This window comes from Bombina bombina, chromosome 7, assembly GCF_027579735.1.
Source record: "Bombina bombina isolate aBomBom1 chromosome 7, aBomBom1.pri, whole genome shotgun sequence".
Taxonomy (NCBI): domain Eukaryota; kingdom Metazoa; phylum Chordata; class Amphibia; order Anura; family Bombinatoridae; genus Bombina; species Bombina bombina.
This window is the reverse complement of record NC_069505.1, coordinates 94,691,287-94,711,422: the sequence shown is the minus strand read 5'-3', so window position 1 is coordinate 94,711,422 and position 20,136 is coordinate 94,691,287. Positions and strand designations below refer to the sequence as shown.

At 38.2% G+C, this 20,136-nt stretch overlaps 1 protein-coding gene across 2 annotated transcripts in view; it reads right to left on the bottom strand.

Moving 5' to 3' along the window:
• PHRF1 (PHD and ring finger domains 1) overlaps nucleotides 1-20,136 on the bottom strand; it is a 247,004-nt gene that overhangs the window by 154,222 nt on the left and 72,646 nt on the right. For both annotated transcript variants that reach the window (XM_053720192.1, XM_053720193.1), the window contains exons 7-10: nucleotides 17,572-17,666; nucleotides 15,492-15,667; nucleotides 13,745-13,877; nucleotides 12,278-12,372 (exon numbers count right to left, since the gene is read on the bottom strand). In XM_053720192.1, coding sequence (XP_053576167.1) covers nucleotides 12,278-12,372; nucleotides 13,745-13,877; nucleotides 15,492-15,667; nucleotides 17,572-17,666 — 499 coding nt within the window. The remainder of the gene's footprint in view (nucleotides 1-12,277; nucleotides 12,373-13,744; nucleotides 13,878-15,491; nucleotides 15,668-17,571; nucleotides 17,667-20,136) is intronic.

Genomic DNA, 20,136 nt, shown 5'->3' with positions numbered 1-20,136 from the left:
TTTATTTTTTCTTAGAATAATTTCATCTTGGTAGTCGTCTGTAGATTTGATAGTTCTCTCATTGAGAGATTGGTATTCAGAATGATCTTTATATTGTTCTAATAACTTTTGTGTGTTTTCTATTTTTTCTGCTATGTCTTTAACTAATTTCTCCCTATGGTTGATTAAAATATCTATAAGGTTGAATGAACAGCTATCTAAAGCTGCTAACCATTTAGCCAAAAGTGTTTCATCTTCCTTGAATGAACAATTTTTGAGGATTCTTAGTCCTCGTGGGATCTGTTTTCTGTCTCTGTATTGTTTTAGAGAATCTAGGTCCCACCAATGTCTGTGTTCTATTTTGAGGTATTCCTCTAGTTGTGAAAAAAGTTGTTTAATAGAGAGTACGGCAGTGGGATCTGAACTAGAAGGATTAAAGTTGGGCTGATGTACAGACCTCTTGTTTGCCCTTTCAGTAATAGAAAGCATTGTTCACTATATGCCAACTAGTGTGGGTGTATATGATGAATAGAACTTAATTGGTGCAATGAACTATACTTAATAAGTACTGTATGAATCTACCCACCTCTCTAAATAAAATGGTGATAATATCCCACTTTTCTAATAATACAATAATATAAGAGGAGTGTCAGATATAAACCTATAAAGATAAGTGATGAATAAAAATATACATACAAGCGATAAAAAATAATAATAAAAAATAAAAATATTCGAACCCAATTAAAATAATAAAGTCCAAATGGTAGTAGTTTCGAAGTGGAAAAACAGTTCAAGGTGTAACGATCTAATAGCCAGTTCTAAGGTACTTGATTGAAGGCAGCTCCTTCCAAATAATGATTTCAAAAACGGATGAATCACTGTGAAGAAACAGAGCAGAAAAAAGGGCGCCTCCTAGTGTAGCCAATTATTATAAAAGGAATAATGCAAAAGTAAGCATACTCACAGTGTGTGAAGGCAGAGATAATGCCTAGATAAACGTTCTGGGAACTTCACAGTGTCCCAGCTAACTGTGCACTTTGCTGAGGGCTGCTCCTCCCAAACGCAGAAAAGATATCTGTAATCTGGAAATCAAGAAGGAAAACAAGAGGGCGACCCCTAGTGCAAATCAATGTGGAACCAGTGATGAATATCTGTAACTGCTTGCGAATGGATACTCACAAAAAGTAATGCACCTTATAGTGCAAATAAAGCATACTAGGAATATTATGGTGTCCTAGTGCACAAATCCGCCCAAAAAGCACTGTTGGGATCGATGGTGAACTTTAAAAATATCAGGATGATGGAAAAACAGAGAACTCCAGTATCGATAAAAAAGTTTAATTAAAAATATACACAGATCTACAATGACATCTGTAGTAAAATTGCAACGCGTTTCTAAGCGCTAACCACGCTTTTTCCTCAGGCAAATGATAATAAATGTACTGGAGTCTCTTACATATATACCTCTGTGTAGGCTTAATGGGATCAGCTGTAGCTTATTAGAACAGGTGCTACTTGAATGCACTCCCTAGATGTTCTAACCGGATGTTGCAGATAATACCAGTGATAAAATACAATGTGCAAAACAAATGTCTAATATATAAAACTTACTGATCCTTCTCGACAAATATTGACTAGAATTAAAAACATATATAGAAGTACTGGAATCTGAGCTCTATGAGTTGTCTTAAATGTTTAAGCGCAGTGTTATAAATGGTTATGAATATTCGCAATGTTCTTTATACATTTATATGTGAAATGTACTATTGCGACATGCGCTTTTATTCCTTGATAGTATTTGTAAACAGCACCTAAGTGTAAATAATGAGCTGTATAACCTTATGTTTCTTCACAGAATAAAGGTGTGTATTATTCAACGAATAGGGGTGTTATAATGAATGTCCAGTCCTATAGCTTCGTGATACTAAGGTGTGTCGCGCTAGACCAATAGAAGTACTGTATCTAGAACAATCCCAAAACGTGTGATGTGTTGCTCCATTTGATTGGGGCTGGGAGTGTGTGTCAAACAAGGCGTGGGGATTATGTTAGATGTGTCCGATGACTAACATAGAAACAATGTCTGTTGTTAATGTTGCTATGTGTAAGCATGACGTGTACGTGCAACTACTGTGAAAAAAGTGTATAGGGCCATGAGTGGCTGATGCCTACATGAATGAAAGAAATGCACTAGATGAACTCTAACTATAGCCTTCATAAACTACCTGTGACTGAATGTGTATATTACACAAGACCCACCACAAAGACACACTCCCAAACCATCTTTCAATTCACATTATCATAATCAAAACAATCAACACTTCCAGAAAACAAATAGAGAGGAATTACCAGGTCCCTCTGGTATTCAGACTGATCAATCCAATCAGAATAGAGAGAATACATCTTTTCAAGATTCACCTAACCCACACAATTCAGTTGCTTTTTTAGAAGAACGTATACCACTAGCTCCTCTTTGGAGAAGAGAAGGCCAAAATACCCCTTACCAACAACCGGGAAGAAACAAAAGAACACACACAAACGGGGACACAGGGGAAGGGGAGTTGCCACCAAGGAAAAGAAGTTACAACAACTAAGTAAAGGCATATTTAACCTTTCAGATAGACCCCTGTCTAATGATGAAATTAGAATTTTAGGAAAAGGCCTCAGTTTTTGTCCTACTAACTCACATCAATTGTTCGAGCTTTTTGTAGACTTAAATAAATACACTAGAAAATTAGCTCTACAGCGTTATTTTGCTAACAAACATCTTAAGAATCACAAAACAGTAGGCATGCCAGTCCTTACAGACAATATGAAAGCAGAAAGGAACATGCCTGTTTTATATATAGATCCAGAAGACCTCTCAGAACAATTGTTCGAAGGAGTCATTCACACAAATCTCTCCCTTCCCTCCACTTTCTATCCCCATGGAGAAAATCTAGCTTATCTAGATATTTTCAGAAACCTGGTATTAGAAGATTTTGAGAAACTGCTGCCACATAATAATAAAAAATATAACAATATATGGCCAAATGAACAAAGGGCTCTACGTAACCTTTCAAATGATAATACGATCATAATCCGCCAAGCCGATAAAGGCGGCGGCTTAGTAATACAAAATTACGAAGACTATATATGTGAGGCTAAAAGGATTCTGTTAGATAAGGATTATTATAAACAACTTTCAATAGATCCTACAAATACATACACTAAAGAACTTAAAAAACTAATCACCTATGGCCAGGAACATGGTATTCTAACACAAAAAGAGAGAAAATTTCTCACACCCATTAATCCTAATATTCCATATTACTACCACTTACCAAAGATTCATAAACAAATTCATAATCCTCCTGGTCGACCGATCATTGCAGGTATGAACAGCCTCACCGATAACCTTTCACTATATATCGATCATTACCTCCAAAGATACGTTATTCAGCTCAGATCCTATATAAAAGACACTACTGATTTACTACAGAAATTGTCTGAAGTTAAAAAAGAACAACATCTCATTTGGGTATCATGTGATGTTAGTTCTCTCTATTCTAATATCACACATGACATAGGTTTAGACTCTGTTGATAGTTATCTCAGTGAAGATCCATATATGTCTGACATCCAGAAGAATTATTTGCTCAAACTTATACATTTCATATTAACTCATAATTATTTTAAATTTTTAGATAGTTTCTTCCTTCAGACCAAGGGAACGGCCATGGGGACCAGATTTGCTCCCAGTTTTGCAAATTTATTTATGGGCACTTTTGAAACCAAGTACATCTATGATGCAAAATGGGAGCAAAATCTGGTCTTCTATGGCCGTTATATAGACGATCTGTTGTTCGTCTGGAGGGGTACATCCGCAACACTTACCTCCTTTCAAAATTATCTCAATGACAATAATATGGGGATCCAATTTACTTGGAATATCCAAACAGATGAAATAGATTTTTTAGATGTGACCCTAAGGTGGGGAGAGGATAATGGCATTCATTCACGTACCTTTTTCAAACAGGTAGACAGTAATAATTTTTTGGATTATTTTAGCAACCATCACACTAGTTGGAAGACAAATATTCCATACAGCCAGTTTAGGAGGATTCGGCGTAATTGTACAGATATAAATACTTATGACACACAAAGCATACTCCTAAAAAATAAATTCAAGGAAAAACACTACCCAGAAGAACTAATAGAATCAGGCTTTCATAAAGCACGTTCTCTAAATAGAGGAGATTTGTTAAAATCAAAAACCCCAAACAAACCCACAAATGAGGACTTACATTTTGTATCTTCTTTCATCACTAGATATAATAATAATTATAAAGAGATTAAAAAGATTTTGTTTAAACACTGGCCATTACTCAAACGAGACCCCATTTTCAAAATAATATTACAAGACAAACCCAGATGTACATTTAAAAGAGCACCTACTATTAAGGAAAAACTGGCACCTAGTAAGGTCGTTATGTGCAAACGTAAGCTAAAAAATCCTCACAAGAGCACTCATAACTCTATTATGTCAAACATAGGAACCTATAGATGTAACAAAAAGAGATGCAATATGTGCAAGTATATAACAAATGGTCTTAAAACCATTATATCCAATAACACTGGAGAATCCTTTGCAATTACTGAAAGAATAACATGTAACTCCAACTATGTAGTGTACTGTATAACATGCTTGTGTGGCCTACAATATATAGGTCGCACCTGTAGAAAAATCAGACAAAGATGGTCAGAACATTTGAGATGTATACTGAAGGGGTCCGACAAATATAGTACCTCTAGGCACCACTCCTCCATACATGGCACAAATAATTGTGTCATGAATATCACCCCATTGGAAATCATTCCTGCTCTTAGTTCCCAAAACAGAATGACTAGATTACGCCAGAGGGAAACCTTTTGGATTTACCAATTTAAAACCCTACATCCAGAGGGCCTTAACGAAGTAATAGATTCTGCTGCTTTTTAATACATCTCTAATACATATAACATCACTTCAAATCACACGTTGTTTATATACATATTGCAACAATATGTTTACTATCTTATAATATGATACCTTCACATCATTATTTTATTATATGATACCTTCATATTACATCTATCACTCGCACATTGTTTTTTTAGTTATTAATGTACTTTTCACAATTTATCTATTTTAGATTTTACACTTTGTATAAATTAGTGTGATATAAACTATAAGTAAAATATTACTGACACTAGGTACAATTAGCTCCATTTTCTCAATATGATGTAACACATTAGTATTTATTATCTATAGGACACAGATGCATATACATATATACATATAAAATATGCGGTCCTTACACTTGTGTAATATACACATTCAGTCACAGGTAGTTTATGAAGGCTATAGTTAGAGTTCATCTAGTGCATTTCTTTCATTCATGTAGGCATCAGCCACTCATGGCCCTATACACTTTTTTCACAGTAGTTGCACGTACACGTCATGCTTACACATAGCAACATTAACAACAGACATTGTTTCTATGTTAGTCATCGGACACATCTAACATAATCCCCACGCCTTGTTTGACACACACTCCCAGCCCCAATCAAATGGAGCAACACATCACACGTTTTGGGATTGTTCTAGATACAGTACTTCTATTGGTCTAGCGCGACACACCTTAGTATCACGAAGCTATAGGACTGGACATTCATTATAACACCCCTATTCGTTGAATAATACACACCTTTATTCTGTGAAGAAACATAAGGTTATACAGCTCATTATTTACACTTAGGTGCTGTTTACAAATACTATCAAGGAATAAAAGCGCATGTCGCAATAGTACATTTCACATATAAATGTATAAAGAACATTGCGAATATTCATAACCATTTATAACACTGCGCTTAAACATTTAAGACAACTCATAGAGCTCAGATTCCAGTACTTCTATATATGTTTTTAATTCTAGTCAATATTTGTCGAGAAGGATCAGTAAGTTTTATATATTAGACATTTGTTTTGCACATTGTATTTTATCACTGGTATTATCTGCAACATCCGGTTAGAACATCTAGGGAGTGCATTCAAGTAGCACCTGTTCTAATAAGCTACAGCTGATCCCATTAAGCCTACACAGAGGTATATATGTAAGAGACTCCAGTACATTTATTATCATTTGCCTGAGGAAAAAGCGTGGTTAGCGCTTAGAAACGCGTTGCAATTTTACTACAGATGTCATTGTAGATCTGTGTATATTTTTAATTAAACTTTTTTATCGATACTGGAGTTCTCTGTTTTTCCATCATCCTGATATTTTTAAAGTTCACCATCGATCCCAACAGTGCTTTTTGGGCGGATTTGTGCACTAGGACACCATAATATTCCTAGTATGCTTTATTTGCACTATAAGGTGCATTACTTTTTGTGAGTATCCATTCGCAAGCAGTTACAGATATTCATCACTGGTTCCACATTGATTTGCACTAGGGGTCGCCCTCTTGTTTTCCTTCTTGATTTACAAATCACATCAAGGTTGTGTAACAGACGTTCCTTGTTAGAAACTGGATTAGGACACAGAGAAGGAACAACTATTTCCTGGTTAATATTCTTATTGGAAACCACTTTTGGAAGAAAACCAGGTTTGATACGTAAAACGACCTTATCTGTATGAAACACCAGATAGGGTGAATTACACTGCAAAGCAGACAATTCAGAAACTCTTCTAGCAGAAGAAATAGCTACCAAAAACAAAACTTTCCAAGACAGTAACTTAATATCTATGGAATGTAGAGGTTCAAACGGAACCCCTTGAAGAACTGAAATAACTAAATTTAGACTCCATGGAGGAGCCACAGGTCTGTAGACGGGCTTGATTCTGACTAAAGCCTGTACAAAAGCCTGAACGTCTGGCACGGCTGCCAGACGCTTGTGTAACAAAACTGACAAAGCAGATATCTGTCCTTTTAAGAAACTATCTGACAGACCTTTCTCCAATCCTTCTTGGAGAAAAGATAGTAACCTTGGAATCCTAATCTTACTCCATGAGTAACCATTGGATTCGCACCAGCAAAGATATTTCCGCCATATCTTATGGTAAATTTTTCTGGTGACAGGCTTCCTAGCCTGGATCAGAGTATCTATAACGGATTCCGAAAACCCACGCTTAGCGAGAATCAAGTGTTCAATCTCCAAGCAGTCCGTTGCAGAGAAACTAGGTTTGGATGTGTGAATGGACCTTGGATTAGAAGGTCCTGCCTCAAAGGTAGCTTCCATGGTGGAACCAATGACATATTCACCAGGTCTGCATACCAAGTCCTGCGTGGCCACGCAGGAGCTATAAGAATTACCGAAGCCTTCTCCTGTTTGATCCTGGCTACTAGCCGGGGGAGAAGAGGAAACGGTGGAAAGACATAAGCTAGATTGAACGACCAAGGCGCCACTAAGGCATCTACCAATGTCGCCTTTTTTGATCCCTGGACACGTAACGTGGAACTTTGGAGTTCTGACGTGACGCTATCAGATCCAGATCTGGAAGGCCCCATAGTTGAGTTAACTGGGCAAAAACCTCCGGGTGAAGTTCCCACTCCCCCGGATGGAAAGTCTGACGACTCAGATAATCCGCTTCCCAGTTGTCCACTCCTGGGATGTGAATTGCTGATAGATGGCAGGAGTGATCCTCTGCCCATTTGATGATCTTGGATACCTCCCTCATCGCCAGGGAACTCTTTGTTCCTCCCTGATGATTGATGTACGCTACAGTCGTCATGTTGTCCGACTGAAATCTGATGAATTTGGCCTCCGCTAGTTGAGGCCATGCCTGGAGCGCATTGAATATCGCTCTCAATTCCAAAATGTTTATCGGGAGAAGAGATTCTTCCCGAGACCATAGACCCTGAGCTTTCAGGGACTCCCAGACCGCACCCCAGCCCAAGAGGCTGGCGTCGGTCGTGACAATGATCCACTCCGGTCTGCGGAAACTCATTCCCTGAGACAGGTGATCCTGAGACAACCACCAGAGGAGTGAGTCTCTGGTTTTCTGGTCCATTTGTATCTGGGGAGACAAATCTGCATAATCCCCATTCCACTGTTTGAGCATGTACAGTTGCAGTGGTCTTAAATAAATTCGAGCAAAGGGAACCACGTCCATTGCCGCAACCATGAGTCCTATTACCTCCATGCACTGAGCTACGGAGGGTTGAGGAATGGCATGAAGAACTCGACAAGTGTTCAAAAGCTTTAACTTCCTGACCTCCGTCAGAAAGATCTTCATTTCTACCGAGTCTATTATTTTTCCCAGAAAGGGAACCCTTGTGAACGGGGACAGAGAATTCTTTTCTATGTTCACCTTCCACCCGTGAGACCTTAGAGAGGCTAGAACAATGTCCGTATGAGCCTTTGCTTTGTGAAAGGACGACGCTTGTATTAGGATGTCGTCTAGGTAAGGTGCTACTGCAATGCCCCTTGGTCTTAGCACCGCTAGAAGGGACCCTAGCACCTTTGTGAAAATTCAGGGAGCAGTGGCCAATCCGAAGGGAAGGGCCACAAATTGGTAATGCTTGTCCAAAAAAGCAAACCTCAGGAACTGATGGTGATCTTTGTGGATAGGAATATGCAGGTACGCATCCTTTAAGTCCACGGTAGTCATATATTGACCCTCCTGGATCATTGGTAAAATTGTCCGAATGGTTTCCATTTTGAATGATGGAACTCTGAGGAATTTGTTTAGGATTTTTAAATCCAGGATTGGCCTGAAAGTTCCTTCCTTTTTGGGAACTACAAACAGGTTTGAGTAAAAACCCAGTCCTTGTTCTGCTGTTGGAACTGGGTGAATCACTCCCATTTTTAGAAGGTCTTCTACGCAACTTAAGAATGCCTGTCTCTTTATCTGGTCTAAAGATAAGCGAGACATGTGGAACCTTCCCTTTGGAGGAAGGTCCTTGAATTCCAGAAGATACCCCTGAGACACAATTTCTAGCGCCCAGGGGTCCGGAACATCTCTTGCCCAAGCCTGAGCAAAGAGAGAAAGTCTGCCCCCTACTAGATCCGGTCCCGGATCGGGGGCTACCCTTTCATGCTGTCTTGGTAGCAGCAGTAGGCTTCTTGGCCTGTTTACCCTTGTTCCAGCCTTGCAATGGTTTCCATGCTGGTTTGGGCTGGGATGCGTTACCCTCTTGCCTAGCGGCTGTAGAGGTAGAAGCAGGTCCGTTCCTGAAATTGCGAAAGGAACGAAAATTAGACTTATTTTTAGCTTTGAAAGGTCTATCTTGTGGGAGGGCATGGCCCTTTCCCCCAGTGATATCCGAAATAATTTCTTTCAACTCTGGCCCGAATAGGGTCTTACCCTTGAAAGGAATATTAAGCAATTTTGTTTTGGACAACACATCCGCCGACCAAGATTTTAGCCAAAGCGCTCTGCGCGCCACGATTGCAAAACTTGAATTTTTCGCCGCTAATTTAGCTAACTGAAAAGCGGCATCTGTAATGAAGGCATTAGCCAACTTCAGGGCGTGAATTCTGTCCATGACTTCATCATAAGAAGTCTCCTTCTGGAGCGAGTTTTCTAATTCCTCAAACCAAAAAGACGCTGCAGTGGTTACAGGAATAGTGCAAGAAATTGGTTGAAGAAGAAAACCTTGTTGAACAAAAATTTTCTTAAGCAAACCTAATTTTTTATCCATAGGATCTTTGAAAGCGCAACGATCTTCTATTGGTATAGTTGTGCGTTTAGCTAGTGTTGAAACTGCCCCCTCTATCTTAGGGACCGTCTGCCACGCGTCCTTTCTGGGGTTAACAATAGGGAACATTTTCTTAAATATGGGGGGGGGGAACAAAAGGTACACCTGGTCTCTCCCACTCCCTAGTCACTATATCCGCCACCCTCTTAGGTATCGGAAACGCATCAGTGTGTACTGGGAACTCTAAGAATTTGTCCATTTTACACAATTTTTCTGGGACCACCAAAGGGTCACAATCATCAAGTGTAGCTAGGACCTCCTTAAGTAGGGCGCGGAGGTGTTCTAACTTAAATTTAAATGCTATGGTATCTGGCTCTGCCTGCTGAGAAACTTTTCCTGTGTCAGAAATTTCTCCCTCAGACAGGCCCTCCCTCACCGCCAAATCAGATTGATGTGAGGGCACTACAGATAAATTATCCGCTGCGTCTGCTTGCTCATCTATCTAGTATTTAAAATTGAGCTATCACGCTTCCTTGGAAAAGATGGCAGTTTGAATAAAAGAGATGCTGCTAGAGAATTATCCATTACTGCCGCTAACTGTTGCAAAGTAATAGGAATCGGTGCGCTAGATGTACTGGGCATCACTGGCGCGGGCATAGCTGGTGTTGACACAGAAGGAGAGGATAGTGAACTATCCTCACTACCTTCAGCTAAAGAATCATTTTGGGCTACATCTATAAGCGTGACTGTGCGGTCCTTATGCTGTTTGAACGCTATAGCACACTTCACACATAAGTTTAATGGGGGCACCGCCTTGGCCTTTAAACATACAGAACAATTGCTATCTGAAGGTTCAGACATGTTTGACAGAGTTAGACAGAACTTCAATGCAATAAAAAATAATTTTGACAAAAACGTTACTGTGACTTTAAATAATAAAAGTGCACACTTTATTACTAAAACATCAAAAAAACATCAAAAAATCATCCGATTTTAATGAAATTTTCACCACATTGTCTTAATGCTTTGAAAAGATTACACACAATTTTTCAGACCAATTAACCCCTTAATGCCCAAACCGGAGCTAAGAACAGCAGTTAACCGGTTAAAAACACTACAGCACTATGCCACAGCCTCTACTGTGGCTTTTACCTTCCTTAGGGATTATTTGAGTAAGAAATAAGCCTCTCTGAAGTCCTTTCTGATGTCTCTGGACTCCCCACATGAAGCTGCATGAACTGTCTAGTCAAAACAACTGCGCAATTGAGGCGCGAAAATGAGGCCTCCTCTCTTTTCCTTCCAGAGTGGTGGGGCCTTACAGACCAGATTAGGTGTCTAATTAAGTGCCAGGCGCAATATTAAACCCCATAAGTGTTATAAAGTCTCAAAAAAACACTTTATGCATACTGAAACATGCTAATAATCAATTGATTAAGCCCACAATAGTGTCAACCAGCATTGAGCCCTTAATTTAAGCCATTGTTTTATACTGAGTTTGAGAAAAATGGCTTACCTATCCCTAAGGGGATTTCTGACAGTCTTCTAGCATTACTTGGTCTTGTTAGAAAAATGACTGATCATACCTGAAGCAGTTAAGCCTGCAAACTGTTCCCCCCAACTGAAGTTCTCTGGTATTCAACAGTCCTGCGTGGGAACAGCAATGGATTTTAGATATTGGTGCTAAAATCATATTCCTCTCAGCAGAAATCTTCATCACTGTTCTGCCTCAGAGTAAATAGTACAAACCGGCACTATTTTAAAATAACAAACTCTTGATTGAAGAAATAAAACTACAAATATAACACCACATACTCTTTACCACCCCGTGGAGATGCTACTTGTTAGAGCGGCAAAGAGAATGACTGGGGGGCGGAGCCTGAGGGGAGCTATATGGACAGCTTTGCTGTGTGCTCTCTTTGCCACTTCCTGTAGGGATTGAGAATATCCCACAAGTAAGGATGAAGCCATGGACCGGATACACCAATGTAGGAGAAATCTACTACTCAATTGAAGTTCAGACTAAGTGCTATTGCATTGTCTTGTTATCTTGCATTTGTTGATTATGCAAATCTACTGTGTTGACTGGTCCTTTAAAGTGCATTGTCATTACAACTGATGAATTAAACTCCATCTAAAATATGGCCAACAACCCGGATCTGTTTATAAAAAGGGGAAAGAGTACCATCATTTTAAAATGTTGTGTATATTTGGTGGTGCCCTTGTCCACATACAGTAGACTGTAATAATCATGCTTTGTTTTTAGGTGATGGACATTATGCCAACACAAAGTTTCTAGCGTTAGTTTTACCATAATAATGTAACTTTAAAGGGACATAAAGCCCCCAAAAAGTTTATGATTTAGAGCATACAGTTTTAAACAACTTTACAATTCAATTCTTTATCTTATTAGCTTTGTTTTTGTTTTCTGAGAAACACTCCTCCTGGGCTCACCTAGGTATAAGTAATCTGTTTACAATGTTATGCTCTTTCTGAATCGTAAAAACAAAATTAGGGGTTTTATGTTCCTTTAATAATAAACTGCAATAAAAATGAAAAGTTGACTAATAAATAGGAGACAATTAGCTATGACAAAATACAACATAATCAGATCATTATCACCAAAATTCTTCCCATTTACCGTTTGCTTCCGAAATTTCCGTCGCTTCACTCGTCGCCTTCGTTTTTTTCCAGTGCCTTTAGTACCCTTCAACTGAGTAGTTGTTTTCTTCCTCCCTGCAAGAGAATAATACTTGAATCATTTCCAAAAAAGAGATTTGAAAGAAAACAATTAGATTGTGTAGATGTCGTAGAAAAAAAAGAAGTGTTTGACAAATATTTAACTCAATAAAAAAAATAATAATTGAGGCTCTGTGACTACACCCCACAGATCATCCGGAAAAAAACAACACATTTTTCAAAATGTTATAGTATAAAAAACAACACTTGTGTCTTATAATGAATCGACAAATTTGTTAAAAATGTCAGAGTTATTAAGAATATTAAGGAGCCAGACAGTGGTATTTGTATATAGATTTGTGGAGAATAACCCAAACAGTTAGGAGCCAGGGTTAAAATTATAGAAGCCAGTGGCACCCTGGCTGCTGGGTTTGTCAAGCCCTGTCTTATAGGGCATGTAATTGAAATATAAAAAATAATCTATTAGTTAAGACTTCAAAGGAAGAGATAAGTTAAGCACGCCTGCACTTTCTTACTATGGGGTTGTGACCCGGGAGTATGATTTAGTTGCTGTAGTAGGCATGGAAATTAAACTAGCTAGCTACAACTTATTCCAGAAAATGTTATACTATATATTATGTACTTGGTTATTTTCACCTGCTGGTACATTATAATCCCATTATGATTTCTATGTATAAAGGTGGAATATGCAGAGCAAGACAGTTGCTTACAGTACAGATTAAAGGGATAAGAAACCCAACATTTTTCATTCATAAAATCAGATAGATCATGCAATTTTAAACAACGTTCTGATTTACTATCATCAATTTATCTTTTTTCTCTTGGTCTCTTTTGTTGAAAAACAGGGGCGTAAACTCAGGAGCCAGCCCATTTCTGGAGCGCTATATGGCAGCAGTTTTGCAAGGATGTTATCCATTTGCAAGAGTACTAGATGGCAGCACTATTTCCTATGTAACGCTCCAAATGCCTACCTAGGTATCTCTTTAACAGAGAATATCTGTATAGAAGTAAATTGGAACCTTTTTTTTTAATGGTCTGTTCTGAATCACAAAATAAAATGTTTGGGTTTCATATCTTTTTAATTGATATTTTATCTTTTGACCTTTTTTATGGGAGGGGACTCTACAAATTACAGCTTTTTTAATGCAACCTAGGACCATGCACGCTGAAAGTCTGAACTTATCTAAAGATGTAATTTGCACACTGCAGAATCGTTAGAGAACAAAATCGGCTACATGACGTCCAAGAGCAAGAGAGTTATCTATTGTCACCACCAAATGTCAAATAAGAAAGTGAGCAAATGTCTTCAACACTTCAGAGAAGGTGGACAGGCATGAGCCAAATCCTTACTCACAAGCAAGTTTATGCACATGATAGCTGTAAAAGTACTTCCAGATGCTACACTTACCATATTTCCTTTTCCTTTTGCGCTTTGCTGGTCGAGGGGTGAAATTTCGCTGATAGACAGCAGTACTGAGGCCAGCAACTACAGCTTCAATGGTCTCATCAAGCAAAGATGACGTCAGGTAGGTGGGGACATCCTAAGCAAATTGCATATTGTATGTATGAGAATGTATAATTCACACAGTGTATATGAGCGAGAGAGAAGACAGAGCTTTTGTTAAAAGTACTTACCACTTAATATTGAGGGACTTGTTTAAAGGACAGTAAACTATAATACACTTGCCACAAACAATTGATGCACAGAAAATGTCAGATCTTATTACAAAATAAGAACAATACTCTCCTTGTGTCTACACTTGCAAATGTGTATTAAAGGGACAGTATACACCAATTTTCATGTAACTGCATGTAATAGACACTATTAAAAAGAATAATATGCACAGATACTGATATAAAAATCCAGTATAAAACCATTTAAAAACTTACTTAGAAGCTCCCATTTTAGTTCTGTTAAAAAGGGACAGTCAAGTCCAAAAAACACCTTTCATGATTTAAATAGGGCATGTCATTTTAAACAACTTCCCAATTTACTTTTATCACCAATTTTGCTTTGTTCTTTTGGTATTCATAGTTGAAAGCTAAAACGAAGAGGTTCATATGCCAATTTCTTAGACCTTTAAAACTGCCTCTAATTTGAATGCATTTTGACCACTGGAGCGCATTAGTTTGTGTGTTTCATATAGATAACATTGAGCTCATGCATGTGAAGTGACATAGGTGTGAGCAATTATAGGCTAAAATGCAAGTCGGTCAAAAGAACTGAAATAAGGGGGCAGTCTGCAGAGGTTTAGATACAAGATAATCACAGAGGTAAAAAGTGTATTAATATAACAGTGTTAGCTATGCAAAACTGGCGAATGGGTAATAAAGGGATTATCTATCTTTTTAAACAACAAAAATTCTGGTGTTGACTGTCCCTTTAACTTTTCAACATTTGTAGTCACTCAGTGTGTCCACAAGACTGCTATAGTATCTGGTTCACAAGCACCTGAAAACAGGTTTTAACATTGACATTCCAGTCAAAATGTAAATGCACATAGATGAATTACATCTTTGAATAGAAACATATTTGCAATATACTTGTTTGTGCAAAAATGCTTCTAGTAAAAGCTATCACTGTTTTAATGGTAGCATTTTTCTTTGCACGTGAAGCATAGTTAGATATTGTCACTACACCCACATATTACATACTGCAGCTGCTCAGATCATCAGTGGGGCTTGTATCAAGTAGGCAATTAACAAATTGAGTCATTACCAGATGGTACAAGCACCTTAGGCTCTCTAAGCAAGTGCTGTGTTTAAAATGCTGGTGCACGGTGCATACTTAAATACACTTTGAAACAGCTATTGCTTTTATTAGAAGCATTTTTGCTAATACATGTATATTATAAAATTGCTTCTGTTCAATACCGAAATACACCTGTGTTGCTTTCCAATTGTGGCTGGAATATCCCTTTAAGTTTGCAGCATTTGCAGGTTTCAGAAATTGCAGACAAAAGTAGCTATTTCAAATTATATAAAAAGGCAAAGGAGCAAATTGAAAACAAATTATTGAATTCACTCCAGCAGATTTATACAGTTACCCTTTTTACACGTGAGTTTCAAAGCCTCACACAAATTTGTCAAATGCATAGATGCAAGGTGTTACTATAAAAAGGTACAAATACACATTCCATTCTCTTTATCCTTACCCGGATGTTGCGTGCTCTAGAGATGCGGCTCCTGTTTACATTGGCTCTCACCCTCTCACTCTGCCTGGTGCGGGCAATGGCTCTAGTCCTCACCGCATTGGTGCGTAGACGACTAGTGGTGGGAACCACATCTGCAAGAAGTGCGGTCACTTCTTCTTCACTCACATGGTCAGCATCTAATTCAAGAGAGATTAAGGGCAATACAAAAAAGATAAATATTTTCCTTCAAGGTGACAGAACATTAAACCTAGAATTGGTAATAATGGCATGAGGCTCCCAACCCATATGTAGAGGTAGAATGTACCTGAAGTCAAATGTCTCCACTGGTTAGAGCACGTAATTTTAACACTATTGACTGTGTAATGCTTTGTGTTTAACTCATGCAATGTCCTGCTCAGTACCTGCTAGGTTGGGTGACTACTGCTACTAATTGGGTCAGCATCAGGTTTTGCCCGAGCGAGACTTTAAGCATCTGCCTAACACCGTTGCCGGGGTTAAACACATATCACTACAGAGTCACTTGTTATATTTACATGCGCTTATGAATTTGAGCATGTCATTTTAACACTATAGTGGACCTTTAACAAGCAACCATCCTCCGTGCATTCTCAACCTGAATCTTAAAAATTTCCAAATTAAGACAATAAACCAAGAAACGCTAATACTCCAAATTGTATAGAATTCAAAAATTCAGACCACCACTGACTATTGATTCTCATACTTGGTTTAAAAGTGATTTATATCCATTGTCATAAGCAAGTCACTGTCTGCTACAGAGTTCAACATTTTCAAATCAGACTCATGATTCAGATAGAGCATGCGGATTTCAAGGGATGTTACAATTTGCTCCCATTATCAAACTGTAAAGTCTTTTTCTAAGCACACTTTCTGAGGAACCAACTACTATTAAGCATGTGCAAGAGTTCAAAGTGTATACGCATATGAGTTTGTGATTGGCTGATTGCTGTCACATGATACAGGAGGAAGGCAAATTGAAGTAAAGTTATGACATTTGTCACAACAAACTACTGCTCATTTAAATATCACAGTAAGTGTTATTGGATTGTCGTTTTAGGTTTCATTTCTTGATTATGCCATTCTATTGTATTTAATGGTCTTTTAAAGGGACATGAAACTCAATTTTTTTCTTTTATGATTTAGACAGAGAATACAATTTTAAAAAATGTTCCAATTTACTGGTTATAAAATTAGCTTCGTTCTCATGTTATTCTTTGTTGAAGAGATTTCTAGATAGGTAGCTCTTACTAATGTATGACACTGTGGCAAAACTGCTGCCATATAGTGCTGCAGATATGTGCACACTCCTGAACTTACATTCCTGCTTTTCAACAAAGGATAACAAGAAAACCAAGAACATTTTATAATAAAAGTAAATTGCAAAGTTGTTTAATATTGTATTCTCTGAGTCCTGAAGGATACATTTTGGATTTTACGTCCCTTTAACTACACCCTGATGCACACACTCGAACCACACCTCCATTTCAGTCACCTAAACACTCAAAGAAAATGTGACGGGGAAAAAAATTCAATTTGTCATAAAAGTAAAGTGTTTTGAGCGAATTTAGGAAGTCTTACAAATAACCACCTTGGACATCTAAGTGTGAGTAAAAATATAGGTTTTGTGTTCTTAATTTGGTCTTCAAAGGGGCACTGAAGCTGTACAACCCATACATAACAGCCCTATGAAAATTGCAATTCAAAGTGTTTAAAAGAAAGGTCAAATTTGAAGTTCATAAAAGCTCTTAACATCTCATTTTAAAAAACGAGAGATACATACAGTGTATATATATAAATATAGATAGATAGATAGATAGATAGATAGATAGATAGATAGACACACACAAATATATATTCTACCTCTCTGAGTGGGTGTGGAAATTTCTAGCAAACTAAAGAATTTCAGGTGCATGTGCTATCAAAACAGAAAAAGAGAGAGACAGGAGGCACCAATTTTACGGAAGATACATATTGCCCCTAATAGAAGAAGTCAGAGTATTACTTTATAGAGAAAGCCTCAGCTAAATTAAACAGATTAGGATGTCATCTGCACCAATGTTACCTTCTTCAGGTTGATTCGACTCTGCGCATTCTGGACAAAACCATTCATCAACGGGAACAGCGTCCAATGGTGGAGTGAGACACTCCATGTGATACCTACAAGAAGAGATCACAAAAACAGAGTAGGTTTTTTAAGTGTAGAAAGAGAGATCTATAGGAGAGACAGGGCTCCAAATTTCCACTCGCCCACTCACAAGTAGAGAGGGAGATTAATGTTATCTATAGACCATGCAAAAAGACCAGCTAATTTATCTATTCGTAATAATTGTATTAAAATGACTTAATTTGTTATGGTTTCAAATTAAAACAATATAAAAAAAAACAACTGCACAATAAGGTGTTTCACAATGGCTAAAGCAATGCAAAGAAGGGGGTGGGGGTAGTGAATGTGGTGTGGGCAGGTGGTGGGTTGGATTAGAAGTGGCGAGCGACATTTTCGCCTGGCTAGTAGCTTAGGGCTCAAAATTTCTATTCTTTACTAGCCATTGGCTAGTGGAAATTTTAATGGTGGCGAGTAAAAGCTAGTGAGTGAAAAAAATTTACACTTCTATAGCAGCATTGATAAAAACACACATTTTGGGCTCTGTGCTAAAAATATTATCTGAAGGGATATTATATATTCTAGAAAGGTATAAAGTATATGTTATTCCTCTAGGGCTGTAGGAACATCATTGGTGCTTAAACTGTTACTTTTGAGAGGGTAAACGGGGGGAGAGAGAGAATGAGAGAGATTGGAGATGAAAAGTAAAAAAAAGTGGAAAAAAAGAAAGTAAAAATATATGAGAGAGGGAAAAGAAAGGGAGGGAGGGAGGGGAGAAAGATAGTTAAGAGAGAGAAGGGAGAAGAGATGATTAGTAAAAGAAAATCTCCAGGTCTGCAGTGATCTTCCATGACTATCAGCACTCTCTTTCTCCACTCTCTCATTTCAACAACTTTCTTATTTCTATCCAGCTGCTGTCTTGCCCAGAACCACCTAGTTGATGTTGTTAACTGCTATGCGCTTATTTATGTTAATCTATTACTGCATGTAGCATTATTTAAATTAAAGTCAATTTTGATGCTAAAGTGCCCGGTTTTTAAAAATTTGATTAAAAACAGGGGCACTTTTATTCATCAAAATTTACATTTCACTCCTGTTGTGAAAATAAAAAAAAATTCCCCTTTTAATCTTGACAGCAGCACCAGCTTCCTCCGGTCGTTGCAAGCCATTTCTGACGTCAGAAATGATGGATAGGTCATCCTCCAATCACGGCTTCCCCCCGGGGGAATGAGTGTCCGATTAAACGCTGTGATTGGAGGAAGCCGGATTCCTCATTTTAGACCCAGGAAGAGGCTTTGCGACGGGAGGAGGAAGCTGGAGCGGCTGTCAAGTTTAAAAGGTAAGATTTTTTTCTCAACAGGAGTGAAATGTAAATTTTGATGAATTAAAGTGCCCCTGTTTTTAGTCGAATTTTTAAAAACCGGGTACTTTTTTTTCTTTTTAGATACGATGAGTCCACGGATTTCATCCTTACTTGTGGGATATCGCCTCCTGGTCAGCAGGAGGAGGTAAAGAGCACCACAGCAGAGCTGTATATATAGCTCCTCCCTTCCTTCCCACTCCAGTCATTCGACCGAAGTTAGAAAGAGAAAGGAAAAGCCGAGGTGCAGAGGTGACTGAAGTTTAACAAAAATAAAGACCTGTCTCATAAAACAGGGTGGGCCGTGGACTCATCGTATCTAAAAAGAAACAAATTTATAAGGTAAGAATAAATTTCCTTTTCTTTTTAAAGATACGATGAGTCCACGGATTTCATCCTTACTTGTGGGATACAATACCAAAGCTATAGTACACGGATGAAAAGGGAGGGACAAGACAGGGAACCTAAACGGAAGGCACCACTGCTTGAAGAACTTTCCTACTTTCCTCCCAAAAACAGCCTCAGCCGAGGCAAAGGTATCAAATTTGTAAAATTTGGAAAAAGTGTGAAGAGACAACCAAGTTGCAGCTTTGCAAATCTGTTCAACAGAAGCATAATTTTTGAATGCCCATGAGGAAGCCACAGCCCTAATGGAATGGGCCGTAATTCGTTCAGGAGGCTGCTGTCCAGCAGTCTCATATGCAAAACGGATGATACTCTTCAGTCAAAAAGAGAGGTAGCCTTAGCTTTCTGACACCGTTTCCCAGAAAAAACAACAAAAAAGGAAGACGATTGACGAAAATCCTTAGTCGCCTGTAAGTAGAACTTCAAAGCACGACCACGTCCAAATTATGTAACAGACGCTCCTTCTTAGAAGAAGAATTAGGACACAAGGAAGGAACAACAACTTCCTGATTAATATTCTTATTTGAAACAACCTTAGGAAGAAAACCAGGTTTAGTTCGTAACACCACCTTATCTGAATGGAAAATAAGATAAGGAGAATCACATTGCAATGCCAAAAGCTCAGATACTCTTCGAGCAGAAGAAATAGCAACCAAAAATAACACTTTCCAAGATACCAACTTAATATCTATGGAATGCATAGGTTCAAATGGCAAGGAGGAGCAATTGGTTTAAATACAGGCCTGATTCTAGTCAGAGCC